This window comes from Astyanax mexicanus, chromosome 7 (genome assembly GCF_023375975.1).
Source record: "Astyanax mexicanus isolate ESR-SI-001 chromosome 7, AstMex3_surface, whole genome shotgun sequence".
Lineage (NCBI taxonomy): Eukaryota > Metazoa > Chordata > Actinopteri > Characiformes > Acestrorhamphidae > Astyanax > Astyanax mexicanus.
In genome coordinates this window covers 54899049-54915690 of record NC_064414.1, presented here as the reverse complement: position 1 = coordinate 54915690, position 16642 = coordinate 54899049, and the positions used below count along the sequence as shown (strand labels likewise).

The 16642-nt window shown below is 36.8% G+C and overlaps 2 protein-coding genes across 3 annotated transcripts; one reads left to right on the top strand and one right to left on the bottom strand.

Annotated features, from left to right (window-relative positions):
* Positions 1–169: 169 nt before the first annotated feature.
* Positions 170–2997, bottom strand: sod3b (superoxide dismutase 3, extracellular b). The gene is made up of 2 exons (XM_007240772.4): positions 2889–2997; positions 170–1430 (listed from the first exon to the last, which is right to left on the bottom strand). Exon 2 carries the CDS (start codon positions 1427–1429, stop codon positions 836–838), a length of 594 nt encoding a protein of 197 aa, XP_007240834.1. The 5' UTR covers position 1430; positions 2889–2997; the 3' UTR covers positions 170–835.
* Positions 2998–3930: 933 nt separating this feature from the next.
* On the top strand, positions 3931–10131 carry ing2 (inhibitor of growth family, member 2). Of its 2 annotated transcripts, none has more exons than XM_022685962.2 (2): positions 3931–4086; positions 9052–10131. In XM_022685962.2, exon 2 carries the CDS (start codon positions 9129–9131, stop codon positions 9753–9755), a length of 627 nt encoding a protein of 208 aa, XP_022541683.1. In that variant the 5' UTR covers positions 3931–4086; positions 9052–9128; the 3' UTR covers positions 9756–10131. The 2 variants fall into 2 exon arrangements, with proteins under 2 accessions (XP_022541683.1, XP_007240833.1); XM_007240771.4 differs by lacking the exon at positions 3931–4086 and adding an exon at positions 7663–8006.
* The last annotated feature ends 6511 nt before the right edge of the window (positions 10132–16642 follow it).

The window sequence follows — 16642 nt, the reverse complement described above, 5'->3', positions numbered from 1 at the left end:
TGTTTTTTTATATATAAAAGTCCTGTTATACAACAATACTCGATGAAGCCCCTCAATGTGCAGAAATAAAATTATATTTTGAGATTTAAAACGTTTCATTGATTTTATTAAATCATTAAATAAATTCAATATATTGTTACCTCTATTTGAAAAAATTGCTCACATAAAGTGCTGAACTAAAAAGTGATTTATTAAATTGCAGCAGGTCTTGTTTGAGCTGTGTTCCAAAACATTCCAAAACACATTATCAACCATAATCATAACATGTGTTTAATGTAATGCATGTTATTATGAGTAATGACATCTTACAAGTGTTTTTAAAGAGTAAGTTTAAAAATAAAATGCATAAAAAGTAGTTCAACAACTGGAATAAACAAATTATAGTTATATTACATGCAAATACAGATCAGATCACAGACATTTATTTTACTCTTTACTTAAAGAACACATATGACGTGATTCCTTAATATGTGTAATTACGTATTTGCAGAGTAAATTTTAAAACATGTATCTTCAAAACAACAACTTTAACTTTTAATGGAAGTCAATGTAAAAAGAGTTTATTTCAGGTCGTTTTGGAGAATTTCTATTGGTCCATTCATCACAAAAGTATAACACAGTGAAAGGGACAGTGTGTGTGTCACTGAAAAAAAAGAACAAAAAAATTATATATTACATATTTTTAGACTTTGTTTGTATAAGATTGAAACAATTGAACTATATGCTGTGACACAAAAGGCATGTTATATGGGTATTGACCCTTATATAGCATAATTCTGCCAGTTGTATTTTAAACTGTATTTATTATATAACCAGTGATGCTAATTGATCTTTGTTATTTGTTCCACTGATCAGAGCTGCTTAGTCCAATCACGCAGCAGGCCAGCCTCCCGCCTGCGTTGCCATGCAACAGGCTCCCAGCATCCCCACCTCGGCCCAGGTCATCCTCCTTCTCGTGAATAACGACGGCCCGGCCCAGAACCGACAGCCCGCCGAACAGCGTGGCCCTGGAATCCACCGAGCGGCGGATTTTCCCGTTTCGGGGGGTGAAATTCCCGAAATCCCCCGGGTGGTTGGGGTGGTTGTATCCGAGGGGGTTGTAGTGGCCGCCGGTGGAGGTGCAGCCCTGGCTCAGGTCTCCGTACTGGTGGATGTGGATGGCTCTGGGCTGGGGGTCGGACGCTGGCAGGCCGTGCAGTTTGAAGCGGATGCTGAGTTTTCCCTCCGGCCCGCTCTGTTTAAACAGGACCTGTCCGTATACTTTCGGAGAGCCCGGAGTCAGCTGGGTGTTGGGACGCATCCGGCAGGAGGCGTAGAGTGACCCGCTGAATGTCTGGTACTCGGGTGGGAAGGCCTGAACCGGTGTGGAGGTACAGAACTGGCAACCCAGGAAGACCAACAGGAGGAGGGAACACAGCATGGGCTTCATCCTGCTCAAAAAAAAAAAAACAAAAAAAACACCGAATACATGAGTAATTACATATTACATATCCAAAAACTGATCATAAAGGACACTCTGTAGTTGTATAATAATTACAGACTGTAGTTGTGTTTCTGTATTTCTGTATACTTTATTATTATCCTCCTTATTTTCACCCTGTTATTCAATACTCAAGATACACGATAGAAAACCACAACAGATCAGATATTATTATTATTATTATTATTATTATTATTATTATTATTATTATTATTATTATTATTTGGATGTTATTCTTAGCACTGCAGTGATTAGCAGTGATTAGCGTGGTGGTGGTGTATGAGGTGTTAGTGTGTGTTAAGCTGGTCCAGTGAGTGTATCAGATACAGCAGTGCTGCTGGAGGTTTTAAACAGTGTTTAATCTCTCATTGTCTTCCACTCTATAAATTTAATCCTGTAGTCTTTCAGCAGTTGTCACAGGATGCCTCCCACAGGACGCTGCATACAGGTTGCCACACACACAGGACACTGCAGGTTGCCACACACAGAACACTACTTACAGGCTGCCACACACCTGTAAAATGTCTTTAGCTAACTATACTTTGCTTAAACATTAATTTAAAACAACAGAAGAACAGAAATAAACCAACTCAGCGGGGTTTGGTTATAATTATACAGATCCTATAGCTCCTCCCACTCAGCTAATTATACACACACAGAAAAATGCAACTGTAAGAAGATGTTGTGGTGTGGTTTAGAAAAATGCTAAATTATGTCTGTAGCAGCTAAAAGAGTCACATACAGCTGTTTAATATCTCCCTTTAAAAAGAAAGAACCTCTCATAAGAGTGTATTAGCGCCAGGCGTGACTCAAAATTACATAAATCTCATACTTAAGTAAAAGTACAAATAATCCCATTCTAAAATAATTTAATTTCAAAAGAGCTTTTCTTTAATTTGTTTCTTAAAATATGTTTTATAGACAAACACATCCCTGCCTATTTTTATTTTACAATTCTGGCATCATCTGCAAAATATACAAATTAAATTTAAAATACAGTATCTGCATTTATAGCTTTCTTACACAGCCAAACCTAAAGGCCACAGCAGCAGCACAATATTAGCTGCCTAATGAAATACTTTAAAAACCTTTAAAATGTTATAATTTTAACATCTTACAGTAACAAGTAAAAGTACATATTTCTGGTGTGAAATGTAAAGAGCATGTAGAAAGTAAAAGTATAAAATACAGAAAATTAACAGAAATACTGAAGTACAAATACCATACTTCATACAATAACCTATTTCCTCCTCTGCAGTATCTCTGTATAAACACTATTCTGCACTAATCTCTCAGCACTGTGAGGAAGAGGACGTGGCCTGTTTATATAAACATCCTGTATAAACGGTAAATTAGTTATTGTCTGATTACTCTGTTGTATAAAGGTGTAATAGATTTGTGAGTTTACCTGAATGTTCAGTTCAGTCCAGTCTTAGATTCTGTGAGTCGCAGTTACAGAACCTGCAGTTACAGAACTGAACTCCTCCCATCCTGCTTTTATAACAGAGGGGTGTAAACCAGAACCCCAAACCCAAAACTACAGCCCAGCTCAGATCAGATTACAGCCTGTTCTTTATAAACACAGAGAGAGAGAGAGAGAGAGAGAGAGAGAGAGAGAGAGAAAACACTGCTCTCACACACAGCCCAGTATAAACAACAGTACAATTAACATTTATAAAATTATATTATATTACTATGACCATTAAATATTAAATATAATTTTAGTAGTAGTATTAGTTTATGTTTATAAATGTTTATATTTAAAAAAAAATACATTATAATTAAAAACAATATACCATGCCATGCACAAAAGTCAATATTTCCATATTTATTTTCAATATATTAAAATAAGTCATATAATTAGGTGTCCCTAACACCACCAGGTCCTAAACACCTAACCAATAAAAAAATTATTGCCATTGCTACATACTATTTGTATTAATAATACTAATTTTTTTACTGTTTATTATATTTACTTTAGCTTTTAAATATATATGTATTATTAATTATAATTATTATGTGTTATTATTTACTTATTATTATTATTACTTTTATAACATTTTATGTAAGTTAGCTTATATTTATTAATGTATTTTATTTATATATTTTTGTAATTGTTTACTTTTCTCACACTTGCTTCCTTTGTTTGTTTTGTTAATTTAGCTGGTGTTTGTTTATGAACAGCATCTTTTGCTACATTACAATATATGAAATGTGCTATGTCATAAAGTTTATTATTATTTATTATTATTATTATTATTATTATTATTATTATTATTATTATTTTATTTATTTATTTATTTTTGCACACACAAGAGTTTGGACACCGCCGGGGGGCGCCAGAGAGTCAACCATCCAAACTCAGGACAACAGAACAACGCGCGAGTTTAGGATAAAACGGTAAAGGCCGCTCTTCAAAATAAAAGTCCTCTTGTGCAACGATTACATTACAGCATGTGAACGCGGCAAAGCTAAAATGTACTGCTGTGTTTATATACAGAATATAATAATGACACATACAGTGATTTGACATCTACCCTGGTTTTAATAAGAAACTCCAGAATCTCTTCAAACATCGCAGAGTGGAATTCCTACTCCTCTATCAGGTCTGTACTACTTTTATATAGCTAGAGTTATTTGCTTTGTAACAACTGTGGTCCAGTTTTTGTGGTGTACAGAAAATATAAAGAACTAAGCCAAGTACAAAGTTTAGTCATATAAAGAAATATCTACAAAATGAGTTCCATTAATGTGAAGAACCATTTAACTGTAATAATAATCTATGTAGTAAGTAAGTAAATATCATGTATTTATATTGTTTTTGCACTTTATTGCACATTTCTTCTTTTTTTCTTTTCGTTTCATGTTTTCTATAACAATTATTCTCCTTTTCGTTATATTACTTGTGATAATAATAATAATAATAATAATAATAATAATAATAATAATAATAATAATAATTGTAAAACAAATTATTAATATTGTTTTCGCTGGGATTGCTATGATTTTAAGATACATTAACTTACTTACATATAACTTAAAATAATTTAAGAAAAATAATTAACACAGTACACACGCAAACACAATTAAAATGTGTTTTAATCAAAAAAATATACATCTACCAAGCTTAGACGAACAGAGTAAAGTTCTCTGTTTATTTCATTTTTACATAAAAACATTTTTGTTTTGTCTAGTAGCTGATAGGGTTCAGCATGAGCGGACAGCCAATCAGTCTCCTTCAGCTAGAGACGTAGGAGCCCTGGTTTTTGCATAACGCGCTTGAGAACAGTTTTTTATTCTACATTACAAATACTGAGCAATATTCCTTACTGAAAACCTAAATACACATAGGTTTGGTTTAAAATGAGGTTCTATGGTAAAGTATAAAAAGTTGAACATTTTTACACCCACCGTCTTCCAAACACGGTTTCGGTTTGTGGTGTATATATACAGCGCCGTACGACGAATGTACTGCGCATGCCTGAATACTTGCTATCTAAGCCACTAGCTGAGAACTGCGATTCTCCCTGAACGCTTAGGGGAAAGTCCCCGGACCCCGAGCAGAGATGCTCTGTCTAACCGGCAGCGGCGCGCCTGCAGCGCGGATACCCTGCTGAGAAGCTCCCCTGAGGGGCCGAGCAGACCGCGCAGTCCGCCTTTGTTCCAGTCCAAGAAATGCAGGTAGTAATGATCTAACAGAACGGGGCTCATTCTCAGGCATGTTTTTACATTCAAGATTCTAAAAAGCTTAATTGGCAAGAACTAATGCACCAAAATCCGGACGGGGTTAGTTTCTCAGGGGGTCCTCTGTGATTTCACTCCCGTCCGGAACGACCATGTACGTGTTTTCCTTAGTCATCCTCTGAGAAAATTACAGACTGATTAAGTCGTATCCGGATGGTATTAGTAGAAAAATATTTCACACTTCTACTCAGTGATAAAACACTTGCATCCAGACCATAATTGAAAAAACAGAGACCTGTGTGTTTTTAGGTTTTCTCGGTCACATGACATGACACTCCTCCATTTCCACTCGCTGTTGTGTTTATGTGGATCTCCGTGGAAACGTGCGCCCAAAGTGAAATTTTGCACGGCAGTGGGCAAAAAGCTATTTCATTAAACGTGAGGAGACAAAACTCAGACCTGTGGTGCCAACAGGACTAACTTTACATCTGAGAAAAACACGCACTTGGTCAATCCCCTGAGAAACTTATCCGAATATAATCCTCCCCAATTACCTACTGTTTTTTGCTGAAATGTGTGGTCCTCTGTGATTTTATTCCCGTCCGGAATGACCATGTATGTGTTTTTCTCAGACGTCCTCTAAAAAAATTATAGGCTGAATTATCTACTGTTTTCTCTCTGAGTTTTGTCTGCTCGTGTTAATTAAAATAGCTATTTGTCCACTGCCGCGCACCGTAATTACACTTTGGACGCACGTTTCCACAGAGATCCACGTTAAAAACACAACAGCGAGTGGAAATGGAGGAGCTACTGAACGTGATGTCATGTGACTGAGAAAGCCTAAAAACTCACTGGTCCTCCTGTTTTTTTCAATTGCTGCAATTGGGTGCAAGAGTTTTATCACTGTGTAGAAGTGTGAAATATTTTTCACAGATGTGAAAAAAACTAATCCTGTCCAGATAGGGCTTAAGTATAAGTATAATTACGAACAGTAGTGAAAAAAATATCTTTAATTAAAATAAATGTTTTTAATATTTTATGTCACTACTTTTTGAATCTGCTTTTAGGACGGCATACAACACACAATAGTAGCCTACATGATCAGTATCAATATATAACATGTCTTTTGGGTCGCAGTATAGTTGTTAAAAATTGACTACAAACACTGTGTAACAATACATTTAGTACAGTAAGTACAGGACAGGACATACAGAGAACTGAAATTACGTTACTCTCTTTCCCAAAAATTACAGCAAGTAACGTTATAGAAAATAGGAGGAAATGAGGAAATGGGGTTAGAGATAGTTTGTTAGAGTACATTATTACATTATTATTGCCATTACTACATGTATATTTTGTTATTTAACCGGAACTCAGCCCTACTGATCTAAACTTCAGGAACTTACAGCAGTAGTAACGCAACCGTTGCGCTGACAACGGAACTGGCCAATTATAGGCCAGAATCCAAGCTACTAGCCAATCGCAGCGCAGGACGCGGCATTCTTCCAACCAATCCATTCGCGCAATACCGTAGAGCTACCATTCAATCACAGCGCTGAGGAGGCGGGACCGCGCGGAAAACGGGTGGAGAAAAGAGAGACAAGGCGGGCGCGGCATTTTTTTCTCTTCTATTGAAGCTCTATAATAGATATAATTGAAACACGTACAGCCACTGAATAATAATAATAATAATAATAATAATAATAATAATAATAATAAATTTAAAAAATAGTTTAAAAAAATCAAACAAACAAAGGAAAAAAGAAGTAGGAAAATGTTTAGTAAACTGTCTTGTAAACTAGTACAATAAACAAATAAACATAAATATTCTAAATTACTCTGAAACAGCATTTTCATTCTGTAGTCACTACCCATAAACGGCTGTTCGGTTGTTTAAGTAATACCATTATTTTTATTATATCAACATAAGATTGAAGCATGAGATGAAAAGTTTATATAACATTAAGTTATTTATGGTGGGGGCATGTATTGTATTTTGACTGTTTTAGGCTGAGTTTTATGTACTTCATATTTGTGTTAAAAATAATTATGTTAATAACAATGATTATAAAAATTGAAAATGACATCTCTTATTATTAGTATTATGATGAATTTATAAGAAGGCAAAGTCCAAACAAATTCCAATTTATGTTTTCATATATTTTGCAAGACCTGCAAGACTACATTTGGGCAAAAATATTTCTAATATACCGGTTATCACTTTTGTTCCCCTTCTTTATATAATAAAAATATATGATTATATATTCCATTGTATTATTCTAAATAATGTATAGGGACAAACAAAATGTTTAATCATGTCTGAAATAGCCAATCCAAGGGCACAATCTAAAGCTAGTAAAGCTACTAGCCAATCGCAGCGTAGGACTTGGGACACTTCTAACCAATCCCCTTACGCAAGTGTACGAGCAACTGGGATTACTGTCCAATCACGGCGCTGGGGAGGCGGGGCTTCCCTGAAAACGGGTGTGTAAAATCGATGAAGGCGGGCGCGCCATTTGCTGCCTGCTTTTACTTTGAATGGCTGGGGCTGCGCATGCGCGGTGCGGTGAGTTTTTGTTGTAAGGGAGTTGATGGCAGCCGGAGAGTGAATTTCCCCGCTTTAGATCAGAACCGAGCCCGAACTCGAGCCCGGACCCGCGCCGCGCTCTCCCCCGGTACCGCAGCGCGCGGAGCGGCAGCAGGATGTTGGGGCACTACGGCGGCGCGGAGCGGTCGCAGCTGCTGAGCTACGTGGAGGATTATCTGGAGTGTGTGGAGTCTCTCCCGCTGGATATCCAGAGAAACGTCTCGCTGCTGCGCGAGATCGACACCAAATATCAAGGTTTGGAGTCTTTTAACGCTTTAAAAACGCGTTTATTCCGAGTTTATCCGTGTAGGGGATTAAAATAAGCGAGAATTCAGCTTTTAAAACACCACAACTAGCCGAGCTAACGTTACACCCTGCAGCAGCTGCTGCTGTTTCCCCATGCCCCGCTTCCTTCTGTGTAACTTATATTCAGACCCTTTATCTGTTAACTAGTCTGTCTGATTCAGTATTTTACATTTTCCCGCTTTATTCTGTGTTTTATAGAGTATTTTAATCTCCTCCCCCCGCTGTTTCCTCTCATACAGCCCTCATTCTGCCCTCTCACAGTCAGCCATCTTGGCCCTGAGTCTCACTTCCTCTACTCTGAGTCTTTTATTAGACTCAGCTATCAATACTCTCACTGCAGCTTTACACTGTAAAGACGACTACAACATAAAATACCTCTGTTTCACTACTAACCTGATCTGTTGAGTTAATAGTGAGCTCTGGTGATAGTACTGAGCTCTGTGCTGTGGTGATGGTGCTGAGCTCTAAGCTGTGGTGAAAGTACTGAGTTCTGAGCTGTGGTGATAGTAGTGAGTTCTGAGCTGTGGTGATAGTAGTGAGTTCTGAGCTGTGGTGATGGTGCTGAGCTCTGAGCTGTGGTGATGGTGCTGAGCTCTGAGCTGTGGTGATAGTACTGAGTTCTGAGCTGTGGTGATAGTAGTGAGTTTTAAGCTGTGGTGAAAGTAGTGAGTTCTGAGCTGCGGTGATAGTACTGAGCTCTGAGCTGTGGTGATGGTGCTGAGCTCTGAGCTGCGGTGATGGTGCTGAGCTCTGAGCTGTGGTGATGGTGCTGAGCTCTGAGCTTTGGTGATTGTAAAGGCAGTGCAGTTCTGCTATTAAACACTCTTATGTATAGTACAATTATTTTTTTATTCCCTTTTTGCTGCACAGGGTCCCGTTAAACAGGATTTTATATACTCTGTAATGAACTGCAAAGTTATACTTTAAAAAAATCGTATTGTAGATTCAACAAGAAAATAATCACAATACATACCTCTTGTGTTTTCTCCATCAGAAATCCTGAAGGAGGTGGACGAAGTGTATGAAAAGTACAAGAAGGAGTCTGATGGAGCTCAGAGGAAGCGTCTGCAGATGCAGCTCCAGCGGGCGCTGATCAGCAGTCAGGAGCTGGGCGACGAGAAGATCCATGTGGTCACTCAGATGATGGAGCTGGTGGAGAACCGTTCTCGGCAGATGGAGGCCCACTCGCCCTGCTTCCTGGAGCCGGGAGAGACCGAACGTTCGGCTGAGAAGGTCCGGCACGAGACCAGCAGCAGCTCCGCCAACGTGGTCTCGGAGCGAGTGTCGTCTCGCCGGCCGCGGCGACACCGGAACAGCGAGAGCCGCGACTCCTGCCTCGGGGCCAACGGCACGCTGGAGGACTTGTGTGACGAACCCACCCAGCAGCCCCGCGAGAAGAAGTCCAAATCGGCCAAGAAGAAGAAGCGGTCCAAAGCCAAGCAGGAGCGTGAGGCGTCACCGGTGGAGTTCACCATCGACCCCAACGAGCCCACGTACTGCCTGTGCGAGCAAGTTTCCTACGGCGAGATGATCGGCTGCGATAACGAGCAGTGCCCCATTGAGTGGTTCCACTTCTCCTGCGTCGGACTCACCTACAAGCCCAAGGGCCGGTGGTACTGTCCCAAGTGCAGGGGGGACAACGAAAAGACCATGGACAAAAGCACAGAGCGGCCCAAGAAGGACCGGAGGTCCAGGTAGTGCCTCGACGCCTCTGAGATATTAGGCCTATAAGAATTAGCCTGGAACCGTCTAGGGCTGCACAATGTAGAGCGAACGATCAGGGCTGGACCGATATGCAATCTGTGGGCCGATACTGATAGCTGATACTAATATTTTCAATTTGAATGCAAAAACGCATCATCAAAAATGTATACGATCTGAACTGATCCATCTAATTCCATTCAGTCTATTTAGATGAGATTTCCCCAGAATTGTGATAAATTATGTTCACATTTTCACATTTAAAACCATTTAAGACCTATTGTTCTGCTGATATGATAATATACATGCAATGACAATTTAAAGCAGTTTAAAGCATTATCATTATAAAAAATAAATCACTTGCTAAACATCATCATATGCAGTGCTCTGAGCATCTGGATTAATAGTACTGTAATAATCTCAGGAGAGCAGATTTATCTGGTGCTTTGTTTGTTGAATTGTATGATCAGTTCTGTTATGGCTGGGCAGTATGGTAAGAATATTGTGATACCTCATGAATTATTCAGTGTTTCACGTGGTGCACTAAGGCCAGTTATCCAGGTGTGATGCTGCTCTCTCTAATGGTGCATGCAGTTTTTTAAACGTTCTATACTCAGTATACTCAGAAAAGCAGACAGTTGTATAATTTATCACAATAATAAATATCCTAAGTCTTAATTCAGCTAACCGGTCAGTATCGTAGACGGTCAGTATCGTCAGAATCATATTGTGCAGCCTTAGTTCAAAACCATCCTGGATCTTTTCATGCTTTCACTTTGTTTCACTCAGCAGTTTCAGTTTAGTTTTAAACCCATGTAGAGCCATTAGCACGTACAGTGTTCTGCAAAAGTTTGTACACCCTCGTGAAATTGTGTTTAAAGCTTTGAATATATTAAGCAGAGTTTTCCCTTTGGTTTGGTTTGTTTTCACACAGGCACAAAAAATTTTAACGCACCAAAATGCGCCCCAACAAACCATGTGAACATAAGAGTTACCTCTAATTGGTCAGAGCTGTCTGGCATGGGAGCAAAACTAAGTAAATACAGAAAAAAAAAGTTCTGTGTTCCAGATCAGCATGTACAATTGTGCAGTGTGACGCTGCTTTAACACTGAACGCTGAGAATTCACCACAGCACAGTGTTTTCAGTGTGATGTGCTGGTGTTAAACGCACATGCGGCATTCAGTGTGAAAACTGGGAGCAGCAGTGACGGCATTTGTTCATAGCTGTAGTGATTATTATCTGGGTAATAAATCAGATTAAACTGCACCTGAACAGCCATCTAGCTCAAATAAAAAAAGTATATTTGGTAGTCAGGTGGGATCAAGGCCAGATCATGTTTTCACCACAAACCAAACCATTTTTGTCCAGTTGTTTTGCTCCGCACCTGCAAACAAACCGCACTAAACATACAGTTCTGGTGTGAAAACTCCCTCAAATTCATATTCAGATTAAAAATTAAAACCAATGATTGATTGAGCGATTTCATAGCACCTTTTATTAATGATTTAAAGCAGTGATGCACTGAATATTCAGTGACTATTCATTATTATTCAGCTAAAAAAAAAGGTTTTCTTTAAAAAGACGAATAATGTCAGTATTGTGATTTATCCCTAGTTTAAAGACCTGTGGTTTGGTTTAAAGGTTCTTTACCAGTTTAAAGGAATTATAGAAACAGTGTTTAACACTGAACATGTTATGATTTAGTTTTGCAGTCTGTTACATTCAGTAAATAAAGAGAAATTCTGTTGGAAATATGCAGAAAAATGCATGTTCTTAATTTCTTTTAGTTTGGATTTCCTTGCTTACTCAGGGATGCCCAAACTTTTGCATAAGACCGTACAGTTTACAGAGTTTTAGGAAGGCTTCAGTGCCTTTTTGTGTATTTGCACACTTTATTATTAATGCTCTGCTGTGCCTGTATCCTCCCTCCAACACAGTGTAAACACGGCTGCTGAAAAAGGGTCCAGAGTTGGCCTTTCCAGGCTCCGCCCACTAAGTCTTACAGAACAAACGCTATGGCCAATCAGCATGTAGAGTTTAAGCCTGAGTTTATTTGATTCTTATTTTAGTGTTTAGTTTTATGTTACTGAGTTAGACTGTGCTGTTTGTTACAGTACAAATGAACCAAAATGTACATTTTTGCCAAAAATTAGAAAGAAAAATAATATTTGGCTCATTTTTTCCACCAATGCATAAATTATTTTTGTCCAAGAGAGCATCATTTTTAAGAATAAAATATTCTGTCTTTTCTTTTCTTAAAAACTTTAAAAATGCTTTTTTTTTTTAACCATCTTTGGCCGAATAATTTAGTTAGCCAAATGTCCAGTGCATCCCTTTTTTGACAACATGCTGATCAAAGTTAATTTTAGCTTAATTATACAACAAAATATATACGGTAACAATTTCTATGAATGTCGTATCTATTAAACCCTACAAAACATACGTATAACGCATTATAATGCATTCATAAGGTACTATAAACATGGCTATAAATATTTCAAAAAATGCTTAAGATTTTTTTTTAGCTATGTTTATTATGCATTATTAATTGTGATCATAATGTTATTCATCTTAAAACCAAGAACCTCAACAAAGCTGCCTGTTTATAACCACTTATGAATTGTACTTATGTTAAATATTATAATAGCTTATGTTAATTTATAATGTATTATAATGTGTCCTTGTACACTCTTAAGTGACAGATTAGTCCATCATGAGAATATACAGTATTAATAGTGACTGATAAATGATAATGTATCATAGATGTGTAACATGTTACAAGCACAGCTTATGATACAGTATAATCTCAATTTATAATGCTTAATAAGAATGTTTGTAATGTGTTAAAACATTTTAAAATAGAAACATAATCATGTATATAATGCCTTATGAATGCATTATAATGTGTTATGAGTATGTTTATAGAGTTTAGTAGAGATTACATTAATAGAAAGTGTGACTAAACAGCAGTTTTTTGTTAAATTTGCCTCTTTTTTTTTTTTTTTTTACTGTGACATGAATTGTATTTTTGTCTTGCTTTTCAAAGAAAAAGAAATGACAAAACTACAGTTTACAAATATTTATTAAACGCTGAGAAATTTCTAAGTCATTCATTTTAGCCAGGTTGTTCAACAGTTGGCAGTTGCTGCTAAACATGAATTTATGTGTGGGTGGAGCCTGACCTCAATTTAAGTAGATAGGCCAAACCAGAGTGAATCTGTGTGCAAAAACAAAGTGAAAGCTCTGACAGATCCAGTGTGTATTTGTGTAATCCAGGCTGTATTAGACAGGGCTCTGTGCAGGACGGTGGACCAGCGCAGCGTTTAGAAGACGTTTCTCCTGATGCACTTAGCCCAGACGTGATCACACGGTGCTGTTTCTCGCTAAAACTAAACGGAAACCCTCGCGCTTCAGGGTGAACGCCGCCGCCGCCGCCAACGCTGCTTCACGGACCTTGAAAAGACTGGAGTTCACAATACTGCCATCAATATTTGTAAGATATTGGTAAAGATATTTTTCAAACTTTATTTTTTCATTTTTATCGTATGTTGTGTTGCGAGGAGTCACCGGACACGGCCGAGTGTAACGGACACGTGATCAGAATGCACAGGGTTCGATCGTTATAACCACATTTCTTTATTTTCTATTTTTATCTCATTTCATGTGTCGAGTATGGGAACTTAATTTTCCAAACGTCTTCCAGTGAGAGAATGATTTCTGTTTTGTTTAAAGTGTCTGGTGTAATGTTTTTGTTAAATTGACCCTTTTTTCCCCTTCTTTTGAAAGTTTTGCGTATTTAAATAAACCTGTTTCTAACAGGCTTTATTTCATTATTTTCATTCATTTATTTATTTTCTCAGATGGATGTCACTTGTAACACAAAGAAGTGGTTCACAGTATAGAAATAAAAAAAAAATATATATTATAAAGCGACCTTTGGATATGGCTTCACACAGATATTAAATATTACATGTACTTTTTCTTTTCCAAAAATATTGGAATTTTTGAGTTCCAGGCAATACTGATCAAATATTAAGTATTTTTTCTTCAGTTATACCATAAAACAACAGTTTCAGACTAGGTTTGGGCAATGAATCAAAAATGACAATAAAAAAAAATCACTATTCAGAACTTTTAACCCACTTAATCTTGGCCATATATATATATATTTTATTTATCAGTTAACCTTTATTTAAAAAAGGGAGTACGTTAAGGGTGACCTTTATTAAATATGTAGCACAGAAGAAATAAGGATTGAATTATATAAAATAATAATATTATAAATAATAATACAAAAAAAACAATTTAATAGAATACATTAACAAAAATATAGAACGAAGCAAATAAGTCCATTCTAAAAAGGGTAAACAGTATTGGTAAGAATAAATTAGAGTGTGTCTGTGTGTGTGTGTGTGTGTGTGTGTGTTTGTGTGTGTGTAGCATAAATGAATAATAGTAAATTATAAAAAGAAAATCCTAAAAAATAATATAAGTAACAAGTGAGTCCAAATAAATACATTTTAAACTAATTAAATGGAAAATAAAATAATGCAATACAAAATAAATAAATCAAATTAAGGAAATAAAACGAATTAAATGATTTTGCATCTATTTCTTTATTTATTTCTGTTAATATATATGTGTATAGTTTGTGTGTTTACTGTCCCACTGCAAACAGGGTGTGGAAAAACACACATATTTAGGTGTTTCTGTTAAAGTGGCCAGTGCAGTGAAATTGGTGTTTTAATGTTCTGCCTGCAGGTGGCAGTAAAACCAAGTATTTTATTAATCATCGAAATTTCGGTACCACTTTAAAATAAAGCTATTTTATAAAGTGTTCAGAAATAGCTTAAAAGTTTATTAATAGTTATTAATTATGTCGTAAACCATTTATAAGCAGTTACAACACATACATAGAAAGGGAAACAGTGGCTTGTTGCGTACCAAATAGTGATTCCACATTCCTTTATACTGTTAAACCTCAGATCTTACTAGATTCTTATCTTGTTTTGTATTTTCCATATTAAATATTAAATAACTAAACTGACTTTCTATATTACTAAGTGCTTATTAATGTTTCTAAGTTATTTACAACTTAAATAATAACCACTCCTTTAAAGCTATTTATAAACTCTTTATAAAAGAGCCTTATTTTAAGGTGGTGCCAAAAATTCTATTAGAGCTCCATAACGTTATTTTGGAAATTGAGGGGCACCCAAATGATTGGCACAGAACAGTGTTGTCATTTTCTCAACACAGATCAATTTTTAAATGTTTCAGAAATATACAGTCATTTTTAAAGCTTTTAAACTCCAGTTATAAAACTTTAAAACCAGCTGTACCTCCAGCATCAGCTGACAGTAGCACTAAAAGCTGAAATATACAGGTAATTTTTTTAGCTTTTGCTTTTTTTAGCCAGATACTTCTTCCACCTGTAGAAACCTTATCTATTTTAACTTTCACCAGGATAACAATTTTTAATCTTTACTATCTTGTGTTATGGGTATGTGTGCTTTGCTCTCTTTGGTTAAATAGCTAGAATCCCTTTAAGAAGGTTAGCTTAGTATAGTTTATCTACCAGCATAAAACTTCCGTACTTTTTCCGATTTCAGTTTTTAATCCCAAATGCTCTCATGTTTCTGTGGCTGTGGGCATTCTCCTAAACCTGTAAATAAATGCTAAACACTGGAGATACTAGTGAGATAACTAAGGTTAGTGACGAGCTAGATAGTCTTAGCAACGAGCTAAATTACACACTAATGTTACCGGGAAGTTAACTGAAGCTAGCAGAGAGCTAGCTAACCGTATCAATGAGCTAACCACAAATCTAAGGTAACCTTAGCGGCGAGCTAGTTAAAATACTATTACTATAAATGTTATCTGGAAGTGAACTAAAGTTAGCAACAAGCTAGCTAACATTATTGACGAGCTAGCTTAGCTTGGCGAAGAGCTAGCTAAAATACTAATGTTATCAGGGAGATAACTAAGATAACTCAGGGAAATCAGGGTTATCAAGGAAATAACTAAAGTTAGCAACGAGCTAGCTAAGCTTACAGATAAGCTAGCTAAAATACTAATGTTATCAGGGAGAAAACTGAAGTTAGCAATGAGCTAGCTAACCTTAGTGACAAGCGAGCTAACCTTAGCAACGAGCTAGCTTACCGTTGAACTAGCTAAAATACCAATGTTATCGAGGAGATAACTAAAGTTAGCAATGAGCTAGCTAAGCTTACAGATGAGCTAGCTAAAATACTAATGTTATCAGGAAGGTAACTAAAGTTAGCAACAAACTAGCTAACCTTTGTGACAAGCTAGCTAACCTTAGCAATGAGCTAGCTAACCTTACAGATGAGCTAGCTAAAATACCAATGTTATCAGGAAGGTAACTAAAGTTAACAACGAGCTAGCTAACCTTACCGATGAGCTAGCTAAAATACCAATGTTATCAGGAAGGTAACTAAAGTTAACAACGAGCTAGCTAACCTTAGTGACAAGCTAGCTAACCTTAGGGACGAGCTAGCTAACCTTAGGGACGAGCTAGCTAACCTTACCGATGAACTAGCTAAAATACCAATGTTATCGAGGAGATAGCTAAAGTTAGCAACGAGCTAGCTAAGCTTACCAATGAGCTAGCTAAAATACTACTTTTATCAGGGAGCAAACTAAAATTAGCAACTAGCTAGCTAACCTAAGTGACAAGCTAGCTAAGCTTAGTGATGAGCTAGCTAACCTTAGCAATAGTCTAGCTTAAATACTAATGCTACTGGGGAGAGAACTACCATTAATAATGAGCTAGCTAACCTTAGATAAGAGCTGTTTTAGGGCAAATGATTGTTTTTTTATATTTTAGGATGGAAATTAATGGAATATGAATATGAATTT